This window comes from Petromyzon marinus, chromosome 38 (genome assembly GCF_048934315.1).
Source record: "Petromyzon marinus isolate PM22_M1 ecotype Great Lakes invasive population chromosome 38, UKy_Petmar_22M1.pri1.0, whole genome shotgun sequence".
Lineage (NCBI taxonomy): Eukaryota > Metazoa > Chordata > Hyperoartia > Petromyzontiformes > Petromyzontidae > Petromyzon > Petromyzon marinus.
Genome location: NC_133704.1, coordinates 7,583,749 through 7,605,964, shown reverse-complemented (window position 1 = coordinate 7,605,964; position 22,216 = coordinate 7,583,749). Strand labels below are relative to the sequence as shown.

At 47.4% G+C, this 22,216-nt stretch overlaps 1 protein-coding gene across 1 annotated transcript; it reads left to right on the top strand.

The window, feature by feature from the left end:
• The first annotated feature begins 372 nt into the window (after positions 1-372).
• On the top strand, positions 373-21,696 carry TMEM134 (transmembrane protein 134). The gene is made up of 8 exons (XM_032967733.2): positions 373-663; positions 4,856-5,097; positions 8,461-8,525; positions 9,143-9,223; positions 12,902-12,978; positions 15,144-15,188; positions 17,150-17,203; positions 17,397-21,696. Exons 2-8 carry the CDS (start codon positions 4,912-4,914, stop codon positions 17,477-17,479), a joined length of 591 nt encoding a protein of 196 aa, XP_032823624.1. The 5' UTR covers positions 373-663; positions 4,856-4,911; the 3' UTR covers positions 17,480-21,696.
• Positions 21,697-22,216: the final 520 nt, after the last annotated feature.

Here is a 22,216-nt window from a genome sequence, read left to right as displayed (position 1 = left end):
GGATATACACGGCGCACACTGTGCGCGACAAAGGGTGGTCCAGATGTCTTGTGACGCCCCATTTTAATTATCTCGAACTTCATTGTTATAATTTTTAAAGTAAGTTTTGTTTTAAAACAGAAATTAGCATGCAAAGGGGAAATAACTGCCAGGGGTCAATGAATTGTGGGTCGATTGCTCGACTCCGTGGGTCGATTGCTCTCGGTCGTGGGTGGATTGTACAGCTCCGAATCGATTGCTCGGGTCGGGGTCGATCGATTTGCTCGGTCGATTACTCGGGTCGATTGCTCTGGTCCGGCCCCTCCTTCCCTCTCCACCCCGCCCCCCCGCTACTCTCGCCCCGCCCCCTACTAACCCCGCCCCCCACTACGCCCGCCCCGCCCCCCGGTCTCGTGCCTGGGCCCACGTGATGACGTCAGCACGGGGGTGGCCGAGTCTATGTAAACACAGCGGCGTTGTGTATCGCAGTCTAATGATCACAATACGATAGCAAATTACACTTATTATAACAACGGTGGCGGCGGCGGTAGTAGTAGTAGTTCTTGTTGGTGGTGTTGAGGCTGTGCGTTTGTTGCGTGCCGCGGTAGTTGTTGGTTGTCGTGAGGGAGGTTATTGACGACTCGGCTGGGCCCTGTGGCGGAGGAGCGAGGAGGTTACGGACGGGTGAGTTCGCGCTGCTGCTGCTATAGCTGTAATATAACTACCGTGTAACTATATTAATTATACAGCTATTATACAATACCATACAAGTATGGATAATGTAGGGGCACAGTGTAGCTGCATTATTTGTGCCTCACTAAAAACACACGGGAACTCTCCAGGCCGGGTGCGTTCACGTTGATGATGCTATTATCGCTGTAATATAACTACTGCGTGACTATGTATAATGCTACAACTATTGTACAGTACCACAGAAGTATAGAGAATATAGGCAATTGTATAGTTTACAAATCTCTATACTTAACATAACTAACGCTGTCATAGTCCAGCCCCGGGGTGAGTCATGCTGCTTTTATCACTGTCATAACGACTGTGGTTCTTTCGGTAAAGTCACGTAGGTAGAAATAAAATGAATACCGTGTAACTATGTAATGACTAGCCTATTGCCCGTCCAAGGACGGGTGTATTGCAGTAAATATTAAACTTGCGAGCGAAAAGCAGCCTGCGACGTGATATATTCATCGCATCTATTAGTGTGCAATTTGTAAGGCCGCGGTGACACAGACCTATTTAATGTAAAGATTATAATCCCTTATATATTCTTGGTTATATTCTTGGTTCTTTCGGTAAAGTCACGTAGAAGGGAAACAATAAAGTAATAAAAATATAAAACAATACAATTCTCACGACGTTTCGACTGCAACGCAAGCAATCATCATCAGGTGTTAAAACCACAACACACCTGATGATTGTGGGTTTCACACCTGATGATGATTGCTTGCGTTGCAGTCGAAACGTCGTGAGAATTTTATTGTTTTATATTTTTATTATTTTATTGTTTCCCTTCTACGTGGTGACTTTACCGAAAGACCTAAGAATATGAATCCCTGCAGTCACGAAAGCTTTAAATCAAAAGTTATAATCCCTTAAATTTTGATTTAAAGCTTTCGTGACTGCAGTAATTCATATTCTTAGCTCTTTCGGTAAAGTATAATAGTTTTATTGTTTTATATATATTTTATTATTTTATTGTTTCCCTTCAACGTGACTTTACCGAAAGAGCTAAGAATATTTATAATCCCTTGTTCATCACGACGTCCTTTTTACTTTGATGTCTCAACAACAGCGTGACGGAGATCACGTGACGTGATGAGGGTTCTGCCTTTGTAGTGAGGGTTGTGAGTTGACGGGGAGGAGGGGGAGGAGGCGCCTCGCCCCCCATGTGGAGCGACGTCACCCGATAATTATTATTAATGAGGGGGGGTCCACTTGGCGCACGCTACCTGCTCATGATTATTAATGAGGGAGGGGGTCCATGTGGAGGACGTTACCTGCTCATGATTATTAATGAGGGAGGGGGTCCATGTGGAGGACGTTACCTGATCATGATTATTAATGAGGGGTGTGTCCATGTGGAAGACGTTACTTGTTAATGATTATTAATGAGGGGGGGTGTCCATGTGGAAGACGTTACCTGCTCATGATTATTAATGAGGGGGTGTGTCCATGTGGAAGACGTTACCTGTTAATGATTATTAATGAGGGGGGGTGTCCATGTGGAAGACGTTACCTGCTCATGATTATTAATGAGGGGGTGTGTCCATGTGGAAGACGTTACTTGTTAATGATTATTAATGACGTGGAGTGACGTTACGAGCGTTAAGGATATTCCTGGGTTAATACCTGGTGATTATAGTAGGTATATCTAGCTACTATACAATGACGCAAACGTACTGTTTAGATAATGTATTTTAAAAAACAACTACAACGTAACGTAACAATGTTCATGAAATCCACTATTACAGTGAGTTACTGCAGTATTGTAAGTACAATATACTGTACAACATGACGAAACATGTCATACAAATAATTAACAATATACCTCATTTATAATATACTGTTTATAACAGCTTTTATATGGTTAGCGTGCAATACGCATCTTAGTACTGGCGGGGTTTGAGTCACTAGTAAAAACTACAATACCATCATAGAATACAACTGCAGTACTATACAACGTAACAACATAATCGTGGGACAGCATAATACTGTACACCATACCAGCTACCCTGTTACCCCGTAGCTACCCTGTACCCTATAGCTACCCTGTACCCTATAGCTACCCTGTTACCCCGTAGTTACCCTGTTACCCCATAGTTGCCCTGTTACCCCATAGCTACCCTGTACCCTATAGCTACCCTGTTACTCCGTAGTTACCCTGTTACCCCATAGTTACCCTGTTACCCCATAGCTACCCTGTACCCTATGGCTACCCTGTTACTCCGTAGCTACCCTGTACCCTATAGCTACCCTGTACCCTATAGCTACCCTATACCCTATAGCTACCCTGTTACCCCGTAGCTACCCTGTACCCTATAGCTACCCTGTACCCTATAGCTACCCTGTTACCCCGTAGTTACCCTGTTACCCCCATAGTTACCCTGTTACCCCATAGCTACCCTGTACCCTATAGCTACCCTGTTACCCCGTAGCTACCCTAGCTACCCTGTACCCCATAGTTACCCTGTTACCCCATAGCTACCCTGTACCCTATAGCTACCCTGTTACCCCGTATCTACCCTGTACCCTATAGCTACCCTGTACCCTATAGCTACCCTGTACCCCATAGTTACCCTGTTACCCCATAGTTACCCTGTACCCTATAGCTACCCTGTACCCCATAGTTATCCTGTTACCCCATAGTTACCCTGTACCTTATAGCTACCCTGTTACCCCGTAGTTACCCTGTTACCCCATAGTTACCCTGTTACCCCATAGCTACCCTGTACCCTATAGCTACCCTGTTACCCCGTAGCTACCCTGTACCCTATAGCTACCCTGTACCCTATAGCTACCCTGTACCCCATAGTTACCCTGTTACCCCATAGTTACCCTGTACCCTATAGCTACCCTGTACCCTATAGCTACCCTGTTACCCCGTAGCTACCCTGTACCCTATAGTTACCCTGCTACCCCGTAGCTACCCTGTACCCTATAGCTACCCTGTACCCTATAGCTACCCTGTACCCTATAGCTACCCTGTACCCCATAGTTACCCTGTTACCCCGTAGCTACCCTGTACCCTATAGCTACCCTGTTACCCCGTAGCTACCCTGTACCCTATAGCTACCCTGTACCCTATAGCTACCCTGTACCCCATAGTTACCCTGTTACCCCGTAGCTACCCTGTACCCCATAGTTACCCTGCTACCCCGTAGCTACCCTGTACCCTATAGGTACCCTGTACCCTATAGCTACCCTGTACCCTATAGCTACCCTGTTACCCCATAGCTACCCTGTACCCTATAGCTACCCTGTACCCTATAGCTACCCTATCGTTTTTGGGCAGGCAGGGCACGTCGCTAGAATGGAATTTGCTGCGTCATTTATTACACACTAATTGAAGCCCCCAATCAACCATTGCTCAATGGGAGGTTGCTCATTCTCTTCTACTGCCCCCCCCCCCCCAACAGAGTCTGGAATTGTTTTTCCTCCCCTGCTCTTTGTGCTGTCGGCTCCCTGCCCTTATTACAGTCCATGGTCTAAAGACCTCCCACTTCTTCTCTGCTGACAGGCCGCCTGCCCCTTTATTATTGAATAAACATGCCCGGTATATCTGGTGCGGCGTCTTGAGATACTGTCGCTTTTAAACGCGACATAACATCCGTATTTCTATTGCACAGGTTGCTATGTGCATCTGTGTCGGCGCTATGTGAATCCGTGGTTCGCTATGTGAATCTGCAGCTCACTATGTGAATATATGGGTCTCTGTGGATCCATGGATATTTTCTGTGGCCAATGGCTGAGCGCCTCTTTGTATAATTATGTCCACATTATGTACACCATCTTGAGATATGGTCGCATTTAGACACCACAAATCCATATAGTATTTATGGGTTTATAAGTGGGTCTGTGGGGCTCTTTGTATGTCTAGGGGTCTCTGGGTCTATAGTTATTTTCTTCTGCCAATTACCGAGTGCCTCTCTTTATAAAGAAAAATTATTACGCCCACTATGTGTTTTTACAGCATCATCAGAAGTGGTCCCATTTACACACTGCAGGCATACCTCCTAAAAATAGCGCTCAGGATGCGTTCTTGGTAACGGAGCATTATATGATCATACAGCGTTCTAAGCAGGAAGCGGTACGCCTGTATATGAATCCGCATTGCGTTGTTTTATTTTTATTGTCCTCGCAGCAACATCCACCACGGTCACCACAGGGTGCAAGGGGGTGAGGCTCGACGGTTGTCCGATGGCGGAGCAGCCAGGCTCCTTCACCATCGATGATGCCTTCGAGATCAGCCTGGAGGAGAAGGAGGCCACCACGCCCAGGTTCGGGAGCCTCAAGTTCGAGAGGAAGGGGAACCTGAGCCGGACCAGCGGGCAGGCGGCCGGGGCCGATGATGTCGGGCCCAGGGAATCGGGCCACAAGTACCGGGTACGTGGGCTCAGGGGGGACAGGGTGAGTGAGTGAGTTAGGTAGTTGAGTGAGTGAGTGGATGAGAGATGGGGGATGTGCGAGTGACAGGGGTGGGGGGGTGAGTGAATGTGTGGGTGGTGAGTGAGTGGGTAGTTAGCTGGATTAGTGAGTGGGTGTGTGAGAGATTGAGTGGATGTGCGAGTGTGTGAATGTGGATGGTGGGTGAGTGGGTGGAGTGGGGGGTGAGTAAGTGAGTGGGTAATTGAGAGCTGGATACATGTGAGGCGGTGGATGAGTAAGTGACTGCATGGATGGATGAATGGGTGTGTGAGTGGTGAATAAGTGGGTGGCTAGGTGAGTGAGCAGGTGGGTGAGTGTGTGCATTGGTTGGTGAGTCGGAGAGTGGTTGGGTAAGTGAGTAAACTTGCTAAATACTCTACAAAATGGAATGCTAAATTACTGAGTGAGTGAATAAATGTATGGGTCAATGAATGGGGGTGTAGGGTTGGTTAGTGGGTGGGTGCTTGGGTCTGAGTAATTATCTCAATACTGTAGAAAATCTAAAATGCTAAGTTAGTGAGTTAATGAAGTGAGTCAATAAGTGGGTGCGTGGGTGGCTGAGTGCATCTTTTGGTGGGTGTGAATAAGTGGGCGGGCAGGCAGGTGCTCCAATTGGCAGGTGGACTTGAATGAATGGCTGAGTAATTTTGTTAAATACTGTACAATCTTGACTGCTAATCCAGGGGTGGGGTATGCATTAACTTTATTCTTACATTTTAACCACCATGTTACTTTAAAGCCAAAAGTACAAAAGTGCACTCTTTTAGTGACGGCAAAATTGCTCTGCGTGGTGTTGCACACAAAATGTAAGTGCCCATCCTAATTTATATTTTTTATGATTATGCCTAGTACTCAGCTTGTCTGGAGTGCTGGACACTGAGTTTGTGAGATAGATAGACACCGGGCGAATTAGTTTGGCACTAAGACAACGATCCACCGACGCAAACTGTTGAGGCCAATGCTGTTAGCAAGAACCTCTTCAGGCCAGCGTGGCACACGTTGATCGTGTGACTGGGACCACACCCAGCTGCTTTGTGTCTCTCCACTGCTGATGTTTACACGCCACACCTTAAATGAATTCTAAAGCCGAGTCAACTTCAAGGTGGGCCAAAACCAGCTCAATTATTCAGCAACGTTGTTGGACGTGACCAGGAATAAAACTCGGCTCGCCGGGTGCGTGGCACAGCCCACGAACCAGTCCGTCACATTGATATGGGGCTCGTGACACAGAAACGGAAGGAGGAAACTGATCGTGATGGATACTGGGTTGCTGAATTACCAGCAAGTGAGTCATACACTGTGACATTGAAGGAAGTGCTGAGCAAAGTACTTCGTAATTATGATGATTGTTGTGCTGTGCAGGTGAGGTAAGTGTGGCTGCGTCTGAGCAGGTGGTTCCAACAATGCCTTGCCCCCCCCATCGAAGGAGTCGGCACTAAATTAGAGACGAGCCCTCTATTAGGCAAAAAGGGGGGGAGGTGGTACATTGATTGGTCAAGTAGTGGATGAGTGGCTTCAGCGATTTGGGCTGGGAGTGCAGGACAGGTGCTAAATGTGCGAGGCGGAGCAGGCGAGGGTAATTGGCAGGCGATTGAGATGATAATTTGGCGGCCAGTTTATATTTATTCTTAAGTGACTGGTCAGAGCGGGAGAGGGCTTTTGTCACAAACGGTGCCACGTTCCCACCTTCCACGGCCGGTTGCCCGTGCGCCCAAGCGGAACAGCCTCGCCTTAGCGGCGGCCGTTGCTCGTCCTGCTATGGGCAGCGCCGCTCGTGGCTGTGTCCTGAAGTACCGGTTGACATTTATCAATGCGACCGACACGCATCTATCTCGATAACCCCCCGTCTGGCTCGCAAGCGCAGTGTATGCGTCGCAGTGGCCCGGCAGTTTAAGCGGTCAGAGCACTGAGCCCCGACACCGCTCTCAGATTCTTGGTTTCGAATCCAGGTTTTGGCTGCCTCTGATTAAAACCAAGTTCAAATATATACATATTTTATTTTACCAGGTAAGACCCACTGAGCAATACAGGTGTTTTTCAGAAGCGACCTGGCCACAAATGATAGCCCGACGAAGTGGCTTATTACGTGGACATTTTTTTTTCATAGCAGCCGAATACTCTAAACGCACGTTTCTAAATGTGGAGGGAAAAACCGGAGGACCCGGAAAAAAAATCCACGTGACTATGGGGAGAACATATATATAGGCATCAGGGTCGGGGTCGAACCCACGACCTATATACCAGGCGAGGAGGTTAACATCTCGCCACCGTGGCACCACAGATTTTCAAGTGACGTGAGTTGCTGGTTGTCTCAGCCCGACCACCAATGGCTGCGCACCAAACAACAACATCTCATTAAATTAGATTCTGAGATTAATTTGGCCAAATTATAGCTCTTGCGAAATATCGGTCTGACCGTCATGCAACAAATAAACCATGGCATTTTAAAAATAATAAATGTGTGGTCCTGCCCTCGGTCTTCCCTCAGTATTTTAGTTACCTTTCCCCTCCCCCCTTCCCTCCCCCATATAAATCTTCACACCCCCCCCCCCCCTACGCGTGGTCCCCACTTAGTTGAGGCAGCGAGTTCAACTTCCCTCCCCCCCTCTACGTACAGTCTTGTCGCGCCGAATTCGACTTTTCGCAGAGTTTCTGTTCTCCAATATTGATCGGCGTACTATACCGGGCTCGCGTTTTGTCGCAATAAAATAATAATTATCGTGTGGTCCATTGCTTGACATTTAAATCGTCTGCCTAATCCGTGGTATGTCTCTTAAACCCACAACCAGTTCCTTTCCCGAGGACAAAACCGGTTAAATGACCTGTCCAGCCGCCGGTGCCCTCTGTTTGAACTGGGTAAAGCCCCTGTTCGAATCAACATAAAAGAGGCATACCGTTATTATTCTTGGTTCTTGAAAACCACAGCAATTTTCTTGCTGTGGTTTTCACACCTGATGATGATTGCTTGTGTTGCAGTCGAAACGTCGTGAGAATTTTATTGTTTTATATTTTTATTATTTTATTGTTTCCCTTATATGTGGTGACTTTACCGAAAGAACCAAGAATATGAATCCCTGCAGTCACGAAAGCTTTAAATCAAAATTTAGGCATGCCGTTATTATTTAAAAAAAAAACTACATTTCTGGAATTGCCCAAACATCCAAATGCAGGATTTGCCTTGAAAAATTGTAACTATTTTAATTGTTATTATCAGCCTCTAGTGCTGGTGATGAACCAGTGGCCTGCCCGTGTCCAGCGGTTTTTAATCTTGTGCTCGCGCGACGCTTACGTTTGTGCTGTCCTGAAATGTTTTCACTTTAGAACTTGGAAGATGATGAGGATGAGGTGAGGACTAATGGAGCGATGCCCGGTGACCTCCGCATACGGTAATTAACTTTCGTCCTATCGCAGGAGGCCTGTGGCATTGAAAGGGTGTTAATGGCATCGTGATGGATGCAGTTGGTGTCGTTATGAAGATGATAATAACAGGACAGGGATAAGACCCAGTGGTAGTGCCAACGCCTTTTGTTGCATTGATTTGTGGTTTAAATCTGCCAGGCTGCCCTGGTTATGGGTGCCACAGTGACGAGATGTTAACTAGCTCGCCTGGTATAGAGGAGGTCGTGGGTTCAATTCCGACCCCCGACGCCTGTTTATTGGGAGTGTGCATGTTCTCCCCATGGTTGTTTGGATTTTCCTCCGGTTCCTCCTTTTTTTCCCCCTCCACATTTAGAATCAATGTGCGTTTAGACTAGTTGGGCTGCTATACATTTCCGCATGACGATAAGCCACTTAGTTTAGCTATGATTTGTGGCCAGGTCGCTTCTGAAAAAAAGAGCTGTATAGCTCAGTGGGCCTTACCTGGTAAAATACAAATCGTTTTAGTTTAGTACGGCAACCAGGCCCACCCTGTGGCGCCGATCGTCGTGGGTGGATAGCGAGCGAGAATTGGGCTGCTTGCGGCGTTGGTAAAGGCGTCCGTCCCCTTGTCGTTTGTCCGCAGGCCGCCCTCGCGGCAAAGCTCGGAGCTGTCGTTCAGTACGGTGAGCAACACGACGCAGCTCTCCTACCGCTCCTGCTTGAGGTGCGTGGCGTTCCTCTTGTTTTATTATTCCTGTTTAATGAGTAGCTTCGTATTATTGAAGTTCTCCGATTTAACCATCGCTCTGAGCGTCATAGATGGGGTGTGTTATTCTTGGCAAGGAGGTTGAGCTGATGAGTGCAGTAGTTAGCGCACTGCACTATGAACCGAGTGACCCGAGTTCGATTCCCAGCCATGGCTAGCATGAGTGGCCGCTTAATGTCTGAGACGGGCCATAGTGCCCCCTTCCCCCACCTCTTCACCAAACCACAGCTACCAGCATAGTGAAGTATGGTCAAACTACCCCCACCCCGATGACTGACACGAGTGGGGCAAGAGCCCTCCCAATTGCAACGGATCGCAATGCAGTTTTAAAATATATAATAAATTACTTTAATAAGATGCCAGATTGGGACGATGCAGCCTGCGATCCGATTGGCTCGTGAGTCACGTTTCCATTGCTCAGGGTTTCACTGTCATTTGCTCTTGCCAGTAAGATGGTCATCGGAGCACAGTGGAGGACAGTGACCCAGCCGTGCAATACATTACTCGAGCGACAGGGGGCAGACTCGCTCGTCAACATTTATTTCGTGTCCATGCTTTAATTCTTAAAGGAAGCCGTGATAGGGAGGCAACTTGAGTTGATTTTTTAAAAAGAGTTTTAAGGTTCCAGTCAAGTCGATTTGTTTTTTGGTTAACACATGGTACCTTTCTGGCACAAAATACTGCCACCCAAAGCACCACCGCATTATTAAACATAAAAATAAACAATTCTATGCAGTTTAAAAATATATAATTTAAAGCAATTTGTGGCTGCGAGTTGTATGTAAGCGTGTCTACAACGCCAGTTCTCCTATACCAGTGGTCTAAGGTGGTGTAAGTTTCAAGTTTATTCTTGTTTAACCCAGTGAGAGAACTCGGGAGACCAGGATAAATCTCATTCGCAAGAGTGACCTGGAAAATGTGTCTGCTATCAATAGGGGGCAATGATTTATGTTGTGTACAATCCTAATTGAGTTATTTTGTGGCGTCATTTTTGGCAAAATCGGCTGCACGATGGCCCTACTCCTGCGAGTGGCATCAGGGGATCGTTAACATCCGCTGTGCAGCAGACCGCGCGTAGTGCTATGATGGTTATGTTGATGGAGACGACAGCTGGACTCGAACCGTGAGCCTCTGCATTAAGTGACGAAAGCGCGGCCGTGAGAGGCCACGTCACTGGTCGTGTCGCCGAGTAATGCAGGTGAAGTTATAAACCTTGGTCGAGTTTTTGCGTTAAGCCACTTCGTTGCGCTATCATTTGTGGCCGGGTCATTTCTGAAAAAGAGCTACATAGCTCAGTGGGCCTTACCTGGTAAAAAAAACGTTTACAGTTTATTATGTTGCTTTTGTGCAGTCATTGGTGAACAGGCTGAGCCCATAATCTCGCCGCTACACACTTGAGTAGCTGCTCTTAATTACCACTGGACAACAACCCAGATTTGAACCTGGCACTTCGACGATACTGGCTCCGTGCCCTCGATGCTAGATTCACCCCCTGGGCCAATCATAGCCATCTGCCATAGGAATAAACCCACGGTGGCACAAAACGTGTCAACGCCAGTAAATTTAATGTAACTAAACCTGGCGAGGGGCCACGCTGCTAAAATGAGATCATCTGTAGCAGCGGTCCCCAATCTTTTTGGCACCAGGGACCGGTTTCGTGGAAGACATTCTTTTCACGGACCGGAGGAGGGGGCGTCATCATTGGGTCTCTCCAACCTTTTCAAAGAAGCTCTCCAGCAACGTTTGTTTTTTTTTACTCATTTTGTCTAGGGTCAGCTTGTGGGCTTACCAAAACTGTGACTGAGACAAGTGCGCAGTGCGGGAAAGAGGCGCGGACGGAAGTGGTAAATAATAAAATAATGGGCGGGGCACGCGCAGACTCACCGCTCTCACCTCCTGCTGCTGTGCGGCCCGGTTCCTAACAGGCCACGGACCGCTACCGGTCGGCGGCCCGTGGGGGGGTTGGGGACCCCTGACCTATAGCATTGACAAAATGCGTTGAGTTTTTAATCTATAACGTGCGTGCTTACTTACGTAGCGTGCGGTCCACAGTGTCTGTGCGTCGGGCAGGCCAGTGTTGCCTATCTCAAGCGCTGTGTGAGGTCTTCCCCCGCCCAACATGTTGCGCCAGTCGTGAGGCTCGATTGAACATGCTTCACCCACGCTGGTCAGAGTTGCCGGGCTGGCGAAAGGCAGGGAGTTGTAGTCGTGGCAGCGTAGAGGTGCAGTACAGCAATGGGTTGTGCTGCGAAGCCCTCTTTCGCCCACCACACAGTGCCGTGGCAGAAGCCTCTAGCAACCTGTTGTGCACGGTCGGTCGCCCGTCAGAGCACTGTGCAGGCTCAACTTTCATTCTTACCCCCCCCCCCCCCTCAAGCTTGGGAATTGGTATACTTATCCAATTTCATCTTATATACTTTATCTATTTTACGTATTTATTTTTAGTGATTTGCTTACCTTTCCTATACTTTGCACCCCAATTGTTTTTTGCATTGTTTGTTGTTGTAACTTTCTGACCCACCCCTACTGGGCATCTGCGAAAAAGAGCGTCATAGCTCATCGGTATTTTTCCAGGCTAAATAAAAATTCTGATTCTCATTTAACCCCGCTTCGTTTCTGAGAGCGGATGGTTTCTCCTTCGTGTCCTCCAGAGCGAGATCCGGCTAAGGTGAAAAGTCATCTCGAGATGCTGCCCCTCACTTCGTGGTTTCTGTTTAAACCCCTCCCTCCATTCCCTAATTTAAGATTTCCCTTCTCTTGCACTGTGCTTAGCAAACTCTGCGCGAGCTGGTGTTATATTTCTGTGTTGCCCGCTGCCATTGTAACTCGAATGGTGCATGACTTGAACGTTAATTTCATGCAATGTGTTTGCTCCTCAACGTCTGCAATGTTATGATTTGCACGCTGCTGTAACTTCCTTTCGTTGACCAAGGTTCTCCGGATAATTTCTGGTAGAACGGCTTAAGGCAGAATGTTTCTTATCCGCGTCAACAAATTAAATCAATCATTTTGGCAATAGACATGGTGCGGAGTGAAGCAGTTAAAAGTGACATTGATTCTCTGTTTAGCCAGGTGAGAACTCGCGAGAGAACAGGATGAAGTCTCATTTGCAAGAGCGACCTGGGGTATTAGTCTGCGAGTAGGGGGTGACGATTGCTACGTGTAGCCCCGATTGAGCAATCTGCTGGTAATTATTAGAACGTGGTAAATTTGACGTGTTAGAAACCTGCCGGGGGAAGCTATGAGTCGGCGGGGGGGGGGGGGGGGAGTCCCGAAGAGGAAGATGAGTTTGAGGCAGCGGTGATAATGGGGAACGGAGACCAGATTTGCTTGGCTGATTACGATTACTCAAGTTGATGGTCTCACCCTGTTCACCAATGACTGCCTCGAAATATGGAACCCTTGCTCTATCACTTAATTTGACTTATTCCAGCCCTGAAACTTAAACATCTTGGTTTTGCGGGTATGGGGTGACCACGTGCGTGCACAGGACAAGACTAAATATTGAGGCAACTTGGTGGCGAGAAAATCAACGTTGGGTTTTCTCCCGATCGAGGCCGTCTTGAGCTACGGCGCTCTTTGCGAGCCAGCTGGCCTGCCCGCTGGCGCTGACGTTCTCTGTTGTCACTCTCACAGTTGGACGAGGCATCCGCTCATCCTGAAGAATCGCAAGGTGGTTATCGCCTCCTTCGTCTTCCTCATCGTGGGCATCGGTGAGACATGCTTCCCGGTGACTTGCCTAACGCGAAGCGGGGGGGAGGGGGTCAGGAGTAACCGCACGCCTCGCCGCGGGGAGTTGCGACTGGCTTTGCCGTCTGGTGACACGTCACGCCGATGGCTCGGTCTACTGAACAACTGTGAAAAAGAACTTCGTAGGTCATCGGATTCCTTCAGTTTAAATAAATATTCTGATTGAAAAGTTAATGCCAGTTGTGACAATCGGCACTTTGTCGCCGCAGGACATGGATCCCGCGCCACTTAGCGGAGCGTTCGCAGAGTTCGTCTGCTTCTCTCTCCGCACAAGTGACGCAGCACCCTCACGCTCGCTCTGCGCGTGCAGGCGAAACAGCCCCAGCGCGTGTCCTTGCGAATTACGGGAAGCGCTGTTGGCTAGCGTATACTCAACATCGGCACCGCTTACTTGTGCCAACACGAATGGCAGACGTCCACTCATGTGTACAGAAACATCAGAATCTTTATTTATACTGCAGGAGGAATCTGATGAGCTATGAAGCACTTTTTCTCACAGATGTCCAGTAGAGGCACGGGGTCAGAACGTTATAGCAACAAATGATACAATGAACACAAATGGAGTGCAAAGTATAGGAAAGGTAAGCAGATCACTTTAAAAAAATCGTACAAATAAAACGAAACTATTTTTCATCTTACTAGGTAAAGCTCACCGAGCTGTTAGCGTCTGATAGCTCAATGAAGTGGCTTATCATGTGGAAATGTATATCTACCAAATCAGAATACGAATATTAATTTACACTGGAGCAATCCAACGAGCTATAAAGCTCTTTTTTTACAGATGTCCAGTCGGGGTGGGTTAGAACGTTCCGCTGCCCCCGCCAACCGCACGCACGGTTGCCGCCCGGCTGAATTTTTCCCAATTCCCAGATGCAGCTTCGTCCATTCGACATTTCACCTCATCCTTTTTTGCATTTCCGACCGTCGCGTATCCACCCTCGCCGATTAACCAACAACGGCCCAGTGCAGTGTTTGTTCCGGGTGTTCTTTCCGGAAGATGTTCACCAATCTGATTTCTCCACGTACAGCAATGCATTCTTAATTTTCCGCGCACGTACCCCGGCTGGCCAGGAAAAGGCGATGCGGCAATTGGTCTAATCTTCACATGTTTCTATCTGTACGGGGATAGAGCGTTGCCCTGCGAGGGGGGCAGACACTGATTCATGATTATGAATAATATTGGTTTGCGAAAGCCGACATATCCAACTGACACTCATCTTAATATAACAAAGAAAAAAAAAACAATGTAGCAGGACCCCCGTGAAAAAGGGTCCTCAGACTCAGTGGGTCTCTTGCCAGATAAATAAGTTAGGACTGTTATTAATAAATATATATTCAACCTGTTAACTTCTCCGCTCTACACCTCAGTCCCCAGCGAGTGGGATGCGTGACGTTGCACCGTGGAGTCGCATGTATGGCCGCGGTTAGATCGCTGACTGTTGGGCAGCACCGCTGAGCACTCGTAATTGTAACCACGCCTTGGTTTGGCTCTGTTGAACAGTGGACTCACAGCGGAAGAATCTCTTCAGGATCTTAAGTGTCTTATTTAATTTCTTTAGCCTTCGAGGAGTGGGCTGACCATTGCACAACAACCCCGAGTTCACAAACAAGAAGTCAAACAATGAGTTTTTTAATCCCGGTGCTCGACAAACATCTCCACAAACACCTCCGTTGCCCTGCACTTGCATTTGTGTGCGTTTCTGTGTACTTGCTGTAGGCCTACAACGTTGCGTTACTCGTGTGTGTGTGGGGAGTGGTAGTATTAAACGGTTAGCGCACTGCCCTTTAAACCCGGCAGCCCGAGTTTGATTCCTGCTCACGGCCAACACCAGTGGCAATTATTAAAATCGGTCCTTGGCCTCTACTAGGTCGAACGAGCCTTAAATGATTACCTGGTGCGGTGTTTAAACATCGCCCCTGGGGTGACATAAAGTTGGCCGGGGGTGGTGTTCGCTACACCCTTTCGAACGCTATGCTACCCTTCATAGGTGCACGCTAATAACACTTTCCCCAACAGTGTGTTAAAGGCTATTTGGGGGCTATTTGTCTTTGTGCATGTTTAAGTGTGTTTATGACTGTCAACCGTTGCAAGTTTACTCTATTGAAGTTGCTCCTTTGATCCTTACAGCCTTGATCATCACAGGAATCGCCTTGGAGGTGAACCCCAATGCAGGTACCCTTATTCATATCAATAACATTTGATGTACCTTTGTTGTCAATCCACTGCTGGACAAAGGCTTCCCCGTGCCACCGCATCAGGGGGCGGGGGGGGGGCTTGACCATATTTCAGCGCGCTGGTTGGAGAAGTAGGGGGTGAGCTGTACTCTTGAAGCCAGTGTTCTTCACAAATTTTCAGACGGGGCACACTTTCGCCGATGAGACACCAGTGTGAGGTTCAGCCATTCTTGTTTCACGGCACGACGATGGGGGTGTATTATCGGGGGGGGGGGGGGCGCACGTCAAGGGGCCCACACTGAAGGCCACAAGGGCCCACCAGTGGGCCCCCCCCCGCGGGCCTTGCAATGAAGAATACCGCTTTAAGCATTGCCTAATTGTTTCGTGCTGAAACAGCACAACGCTCGCGTCCTCCAAAGCAACATAACCTCGCACGCAAAGAATGTCGGCTGCCAGTGAACCAGAGGCGGCGGCGGCTACGGATCGCTTTCAGCCTCGAGTGTTTTTTCTTCAGAACGGCCGCTCTTGCAGTAGTCAACCCCCCTCGTGGGTTTGTCAGACCCCGCGTGGGAATGTGTCTCTCATTGACGGAAGCACCACGCGGTGTGTGGTTTTTTTTCTCTCTTGCAACGGAGGCTGTCGTTGGGCTCCATCCTCGAGACGCGCATTTTAATTACATCTGAAGCTGGGAACAAAACAGCCGGCTCGTGAAAACAAAAAAAGAGAGGGGGACCGCTGCCTCTGTCGTGGCATCATTTATTCGTTGAAATTTCAACCGTACGTAGCACTGCTTGGCTATGTATGGTGCGAAAGAAGTTCAGCACACATGTACAAGTGGATCGGAGAAGATACATAGGGAAGTGGCGGGAATCATGTGGCCGCGAGCTGTATATGACCTGTGGGTTGCAACTTCATAGGTTTCCCACCACTCCTACTGTGTAGTACTCTTCAGAGGGGCAACACCTCACTTTGCCAAGTGTTGTTGTGGCGCCATGGTGGCGAGACGTCAACTACCTCGCCTGATATACAGGAGGTCATGGGTTCGATCCCTACCCTGACACCTATTTATTTGGAGTTTCCATGTTTTCCTCGTGGTCGCCTGGATTTTTCTTTGGGTCTTGTGTCTTTCCACATTTAGAAACATGCCTTCAGAGTATTTGGCTGCTATAAATTTCCACGTAATAAGCCACTTCGTTGAGCTATCATTTATGGCCAGGTCTCTTCTGGAAAAAAGAGCTATATAGCTCAGTGGGCCTTGCCTGGTAAAATACAAAAACATGGATTAGTTTCTCACGCTCGTTCCTCCTCTTCGTTTTCAGTGACGGACTCCGCGCGTCACAGTCTGCGGCCGTGGTTTACGCCAAGGGGTTCGCGCCAGACACTCGGAGCGGGGCACAGCTGGGGATTACGGCCGGCTCGAGCGTGAAATTCCTCGCAGTGGCTGCGGCGGTAGCAGCAACGGCCGCAGCAGCGGCAGCACTTTACCTCCGAGATTACGTCGCTGCGGCACACACGTTTTAATGCCCGCCAAGGCGGTTTTAAGTGTTGCCAGAAATAGGGGCGGATTTCACTCTTGCTTAGCGACGTTCAAGCTGCAGTCAACCGAGCATATCCAGTCTAATGCGCGAGCCCTTATTGTCTCGTAAAAAAGAGCCCCGGTGAAAAACTGCTGTCCGCTTTCTGGGCCGTCTGATGAATGGGGAGCGCCGGTGCTTGCGTTGCGAAAAAAAAAATCGCTGGGCTCCCGTAGCAATGGAACGGGGAGCGCTCTTGCCCCCCTTTCACACCCTTGGCACGTGTGTGTGTGTGTGTGTCTCCTGAGAACCACCGTGCCCTGTTTGAGGGCAAGTGTCCACGATGCCAAGCAGCGGCGTGTTTGCAGCATCGCCAGTGCGCTGAAAGGATTGGGTTCGTGCGTATACGTTGACGTTTGTTAACCTCTGGTTTTTTGCTTTGCAGGGGTGTCGAGCGCTATATTTTTCGTGCCTGGATTCCTGCTTTTTATCCCGGGAGGTGAGTGCCGACGTCTCCAGTTGCGTTCGCACGTCGCGCTGCCCCGTGGTGTTTGCGCGTCGGTTCAGGGCGAGGGTTGTCATACATAAACGGCAACAGCATTCGCGATGTTTGCAGTGAAGTCTCTTGTGGATGTGATTTTTTTTTTATCTCTCTCCCCCCCCCCCACCCACCACCCGTTCCAACACCACAGTCTACCACGTAATCTTCATCGTCTGCGCCGTCAAGGGGAAGAAGGGTTTCCGATTCTTCAACCTACCCTATTTCGAAAAGTGACTGCAGACTTATTTAAAAATAATAACGCTAATCAGCCATCCGATGCCAAATACTGTACGCTCAATGGCGGCGAGCCATGTGTTGAAATTATGTATCGACTATATTCATAATTCGCGGAGAAAAGTTCCAATGGGAGCTTCATGACTGTTCTCCGTTGACGAAATATGAAAAATACATTTTTTGTTGTTGTAGAGGTCTCTTTTTCTGTAATAGGTTTTTTTGTAGCTTTTAAATATTTCTCGGAATAAAATGTGAACAATTTTGTCTTTAGAACGAATTACGATTGACACGCAAAACTGGGCGGCTGCAGGGGCCACCTCTAAAAGCAACGCACAACCCGGGGAAAAAAAACAGTGAAGAAAAATAACGCGGAAAATCAAAGCAGCCATTACGCATTCGCTCAATGTAATCCGCACTACGACTCTAACCCGCTTAAAACTCCGTATACTAAACTGGTCGTGGGACCCGAACTACTCGTGAAAACGCAATAGCTACGTTTACATTATCGGCCGTGAACAACGTTCGCTGTATCGGAACGATAGGCGTCGTTGCTTTGGATCGTGAAGTGAATTAGGTTTTTATTAGCGCTCGCATTGGGCCATCTGTCGAACGATTTGGGTTAATGGCACGTCTTGCGTTTAGCGCTAGCCGGTGCCGCGGAATGCGTCCGTGCTGTTGCAGAAGTTGCGTTAAAAGGTACACTTTTTGTTTTTTCTCGCCCGCTCTGCACGAAGCATTAAATCGCCGAAGGAAGCGCTCGGCTTAAATTTCAGTCTTTTTACTTGCAATCGATGCAGTCCTGTACCTGTGCATGCTATGTACGTATTTAATATGGATCGACTATCGATCTTGAAAAAGGAGACGTTATGATGGCTAACTTGTACGAGACAATACGAAATGTTTTGGTTTGCCGCCCCTTCAAGTCCCCTTCAAAGGCATCAGCAATCTGAGAGCAATTTCACCTCTTGGAAGAGGGTCAGTTATTTTTTCATTCCAAAGATAGTTCAAGTGACAGCTGACATTGGCCGTACGCTCTTCACATTCATGCACACTGCATCTGCAAGCACGGCCGTAATTATTTCATTGTGTATACACGACGTAGGAAATGGGGGAACGCGGCTGCATGGTTAACAGATCCCACTCAAAAGCTGAAGCGAAACGGACTCGAACTAACCACGAGGCTGGTGCAACGTGGGTGCCATGTGCCTTAGAGACTGCATTACCGTCAGCCATTCTCAGTCAACTGTTGACTGAAGGCTATGGCATGCTGATGCCAGTTGTTTCTGCAACCTATGCTCACAATTCTCCGTCCAAGTTGACTTGTTTTTCTTAATGGCAGTTGCGACGATGGTGTCTCGGATTTTTGTTCGATATCCGTTGTGCGTGTTATTATTTATCCCCTTTTGGTCTGAGTTCTTCAACCTATTTTCCGGCGGACCGCAATAAAATAAGCTTCTTCTGGCGTGCTACGTGACGTAGGTTATGATATTACAAGGGGTTGTGACGTCACAACGCCTGTACGTATAACCACTCATGGATTGCACCACCTTTATTACTCTTCTCATCTTACATCTTATCTCGCTAGTCGACATTTTCACGAGGACTATTGCTCAACGGGAAAACTCCTGAGAGCCCTTTGAGGGCCACATCTGACTGACGGAACCCCAGTTCAAGAACCCTGCTCTCGACGTCACGGGTTACGGTGTCCCAATTCACTAATTTATTTTTATTCTTTATCGCAAATGTGCTTTGTTCGAGACGTGTCCGCGAGTTTAGTTTTACTGGAGGACAATTCCACACGTAGTTTGACGTAGTTTTTTTTTTGTGCACAATACTTTATCGTTAGCGTAGGTGTCCAAGGGCGACTTTGGTGAGTGAACTCGAGAAACCTACTGCTGTTTAAATTTCGATTTAAAGCTTTCGTGACTGCAGGGATTCATATTCTTGGTTGTTTCGATAAAGTCACGTAGAAGGGAAATAATAAAATAATACAACTAAAACGATGAAATTATTTTATTTGTGTCATGTAGAAGGGAATAAAAAGTAATAAATAATTATCTGCCTTTTTTTATTATTTCCCTTTTACGTGACTTTACCGAAAGAACCAAGAATACTACTGCTGTTTGCTCAAGTAATTGTACTTTTTCAGTAACGGGACCAGTTTTCGAGCCGCCACCACCACGCCCTGGCATGGCCGTACACATCTGGCAAATCAGTTGTCGCACGAACGCGCCCTCGTGCCAATTGTCGTGTGGGCGAACGCGGTGATTGTGATGAACGTCTATCAAACGCAACTGTTACGCCTGGTAGACATGAACAGTCAGGAGCGTGGTGGTTGCGGCGGCCATGGCTGCGGTGGTGGCCACAGGAACTAGAATTAGTAGCGCGGTGGCGGGGGGGGTGGAACACCCATTTTATTTATGAACATTCCAAACTTGGTACCAGTATTCCCTCGCTATTCACAAACTTTATATCCGCGAATCACATCTGCAACTCTCCATGACTGCACAAAGAAAGTGAGAAGAGATAAAGTTACGTGAGAGAGAGAGAAAGAGCTTATTTACGTTTTTATTTAAGCGAATTAATCCGCAAAGTCTGCTCTGCACGAGCGTCTCCGGAACTTGTCTCTCGCGAATAATGAGGGAATCCTGCATTTCATTGCGTTACTATGAAGGCACTGTTGTCGTTTTAAACTGCACGAGAGGACATGTTTGAATGCGAGAACCCACATCTCCCCGTTGACTCGCAGTAAGATGATACCTGCCGCAGTACAGTGGTCCCCCGGTTAGCGATGTTAATTGGTTCCACGAAAACCATCGTTAATCGAATATAGGAAGTACATGTTAAAGGCTTAATTTGTTCCAAGACGATCGGAAGTTCACCCTTTTCATCCTATGAACATAGTTTATAATATTTAAACACGCAATTTTAATAAATACACGTTATAGGAACATTAAGGCGTTAACACTAATAGAAACATGGATTACCGTAACGAATAAATGGAGCATAAAATTATCTTAGGCTCTCGAAACGCTCAAAAGTGCGTCGCTGATTGGCTGAGTTCTGCCGAGTCCCACTTAGGAGCGCTGCCGATTGGCCGAAAATTGGCGGGTCCGCGTAATGTCGTAAACGTATCGTTAATCGAAAATGTATCGCTAATAGAATCAATGGGGACCCCATGGGAGGGCGGGTCGTTAGTCGAAATAACGTTAATCGAGGCATCGCAAACCGGAGGGGACCACTGTACTGGTGTTGGGATGTATATAGGTACGATCAATGTTCTCCAGACGCCTTTGGAAGACGTGGCACTGGGCTACAAAACAATTGTGCCGTATGTAAAAAAAAATGTAATACAGGGTGCTTCAAGAAATGTTAACACTTATATGGGATTATCGTTTTTATTGGGAAAAGAACGAATAATACACTGTAACATGATGACAAATCTATGTTAATAGCGTCAAAAAAGTCCAGTCTCCGCTTGTTCGCCATCATTGTCAACACATGCCTGGAGTCTTCTCCAGGTGGTCTCCGGAGCCCGGAGGCAGCACGTTTCTTGTGGTATTGTTGCAAATTCTCGGAAGTGTTAACATCTTTTTTTGAAGGACCCTGTCTATAGTTTGTGTGCACTTCATTTAATAACGCATTGAGTGCGCCTCTGCTCGTTTTCTGCCACTGTGATTTTTGCGAGTGGGGAGAAAGAAAAACAATTATGGTAAAAATTCCAAACACCTGAATCCATAACGGCTTTAGTCACGAGTTGAGAAAGAGTGGTGCTGAGCATTGTGTTTTGCGGCATTTCTTTTCAATTAAACGGCAGGGAAGTGGCACATTTACGGAATAGGCAATTGCGTAATGGCCCATACAGCGTAACATTGCTTCGGCTAATTCTACAGGCGATCAGACTTGCAGTGTCTGTATCAGAAGGCAGTGGTTCCCCCCCCCCCCCCCCCCCCGTCTTATCAGTTCACAAAGTGCCTTGTGTTTGGCGCGTTACGGTAATAATTTGTCAAACCCATTTCACCGCCCTCGGATATTGGCCCAGAGTAACTGCAAATGCGCAGGGGGTGGTGGTGTGCGTATGTGAATAATAATAAACTGCGACTCTGTTTTGATTTCACAGCAATGTATGAAGGGGATTTGTGTTTATGTTACTACAATACTTCAGTTGTAACAGAGTTGCTAAGCGCATCAATAAACTACCTTTTCGGTTTTTTTAATAGATGTTTGCGTTCGTTTTTGTACAGTGCTTCCCATTGAAGAAAAACGTATTTAAAACGAGTCACGTTGTATAGAAGGGAGCAAGATTTATATTTTAGAATTAAAATTAGGTTCGTGCGCGTACATTTTCTTTTTTTTACCGAATTACAATTTTGATCTCAAACTGTTTCCAGATAGTTTTTTTTTTCCATTATCTTTATAAAGGCAAATCAAGTTTATAAAGGCAGTCACGCACGTTCCATTTTTTTCCTAATCGTAATGGTTATACGAATCTGCCTGGCGCTATTCACATGACAAAGAGCGAAGTCGGTCCTATTTGTGGAGGCGGTCCCATCACAAGAGAGCTACATTCAAGGGAAATACATGATTGCAGATATAGAAGAAAAGAACAATAATACAACGAATATCAATGCACGCGACTTTTTAAATTATATTTATCGAATCCAAGAGTTGCATTGGAAAGAGGCGGTCAATCAGGATATGAAGGCAACGACTTGGAGTGGACAGGGTGATGACATA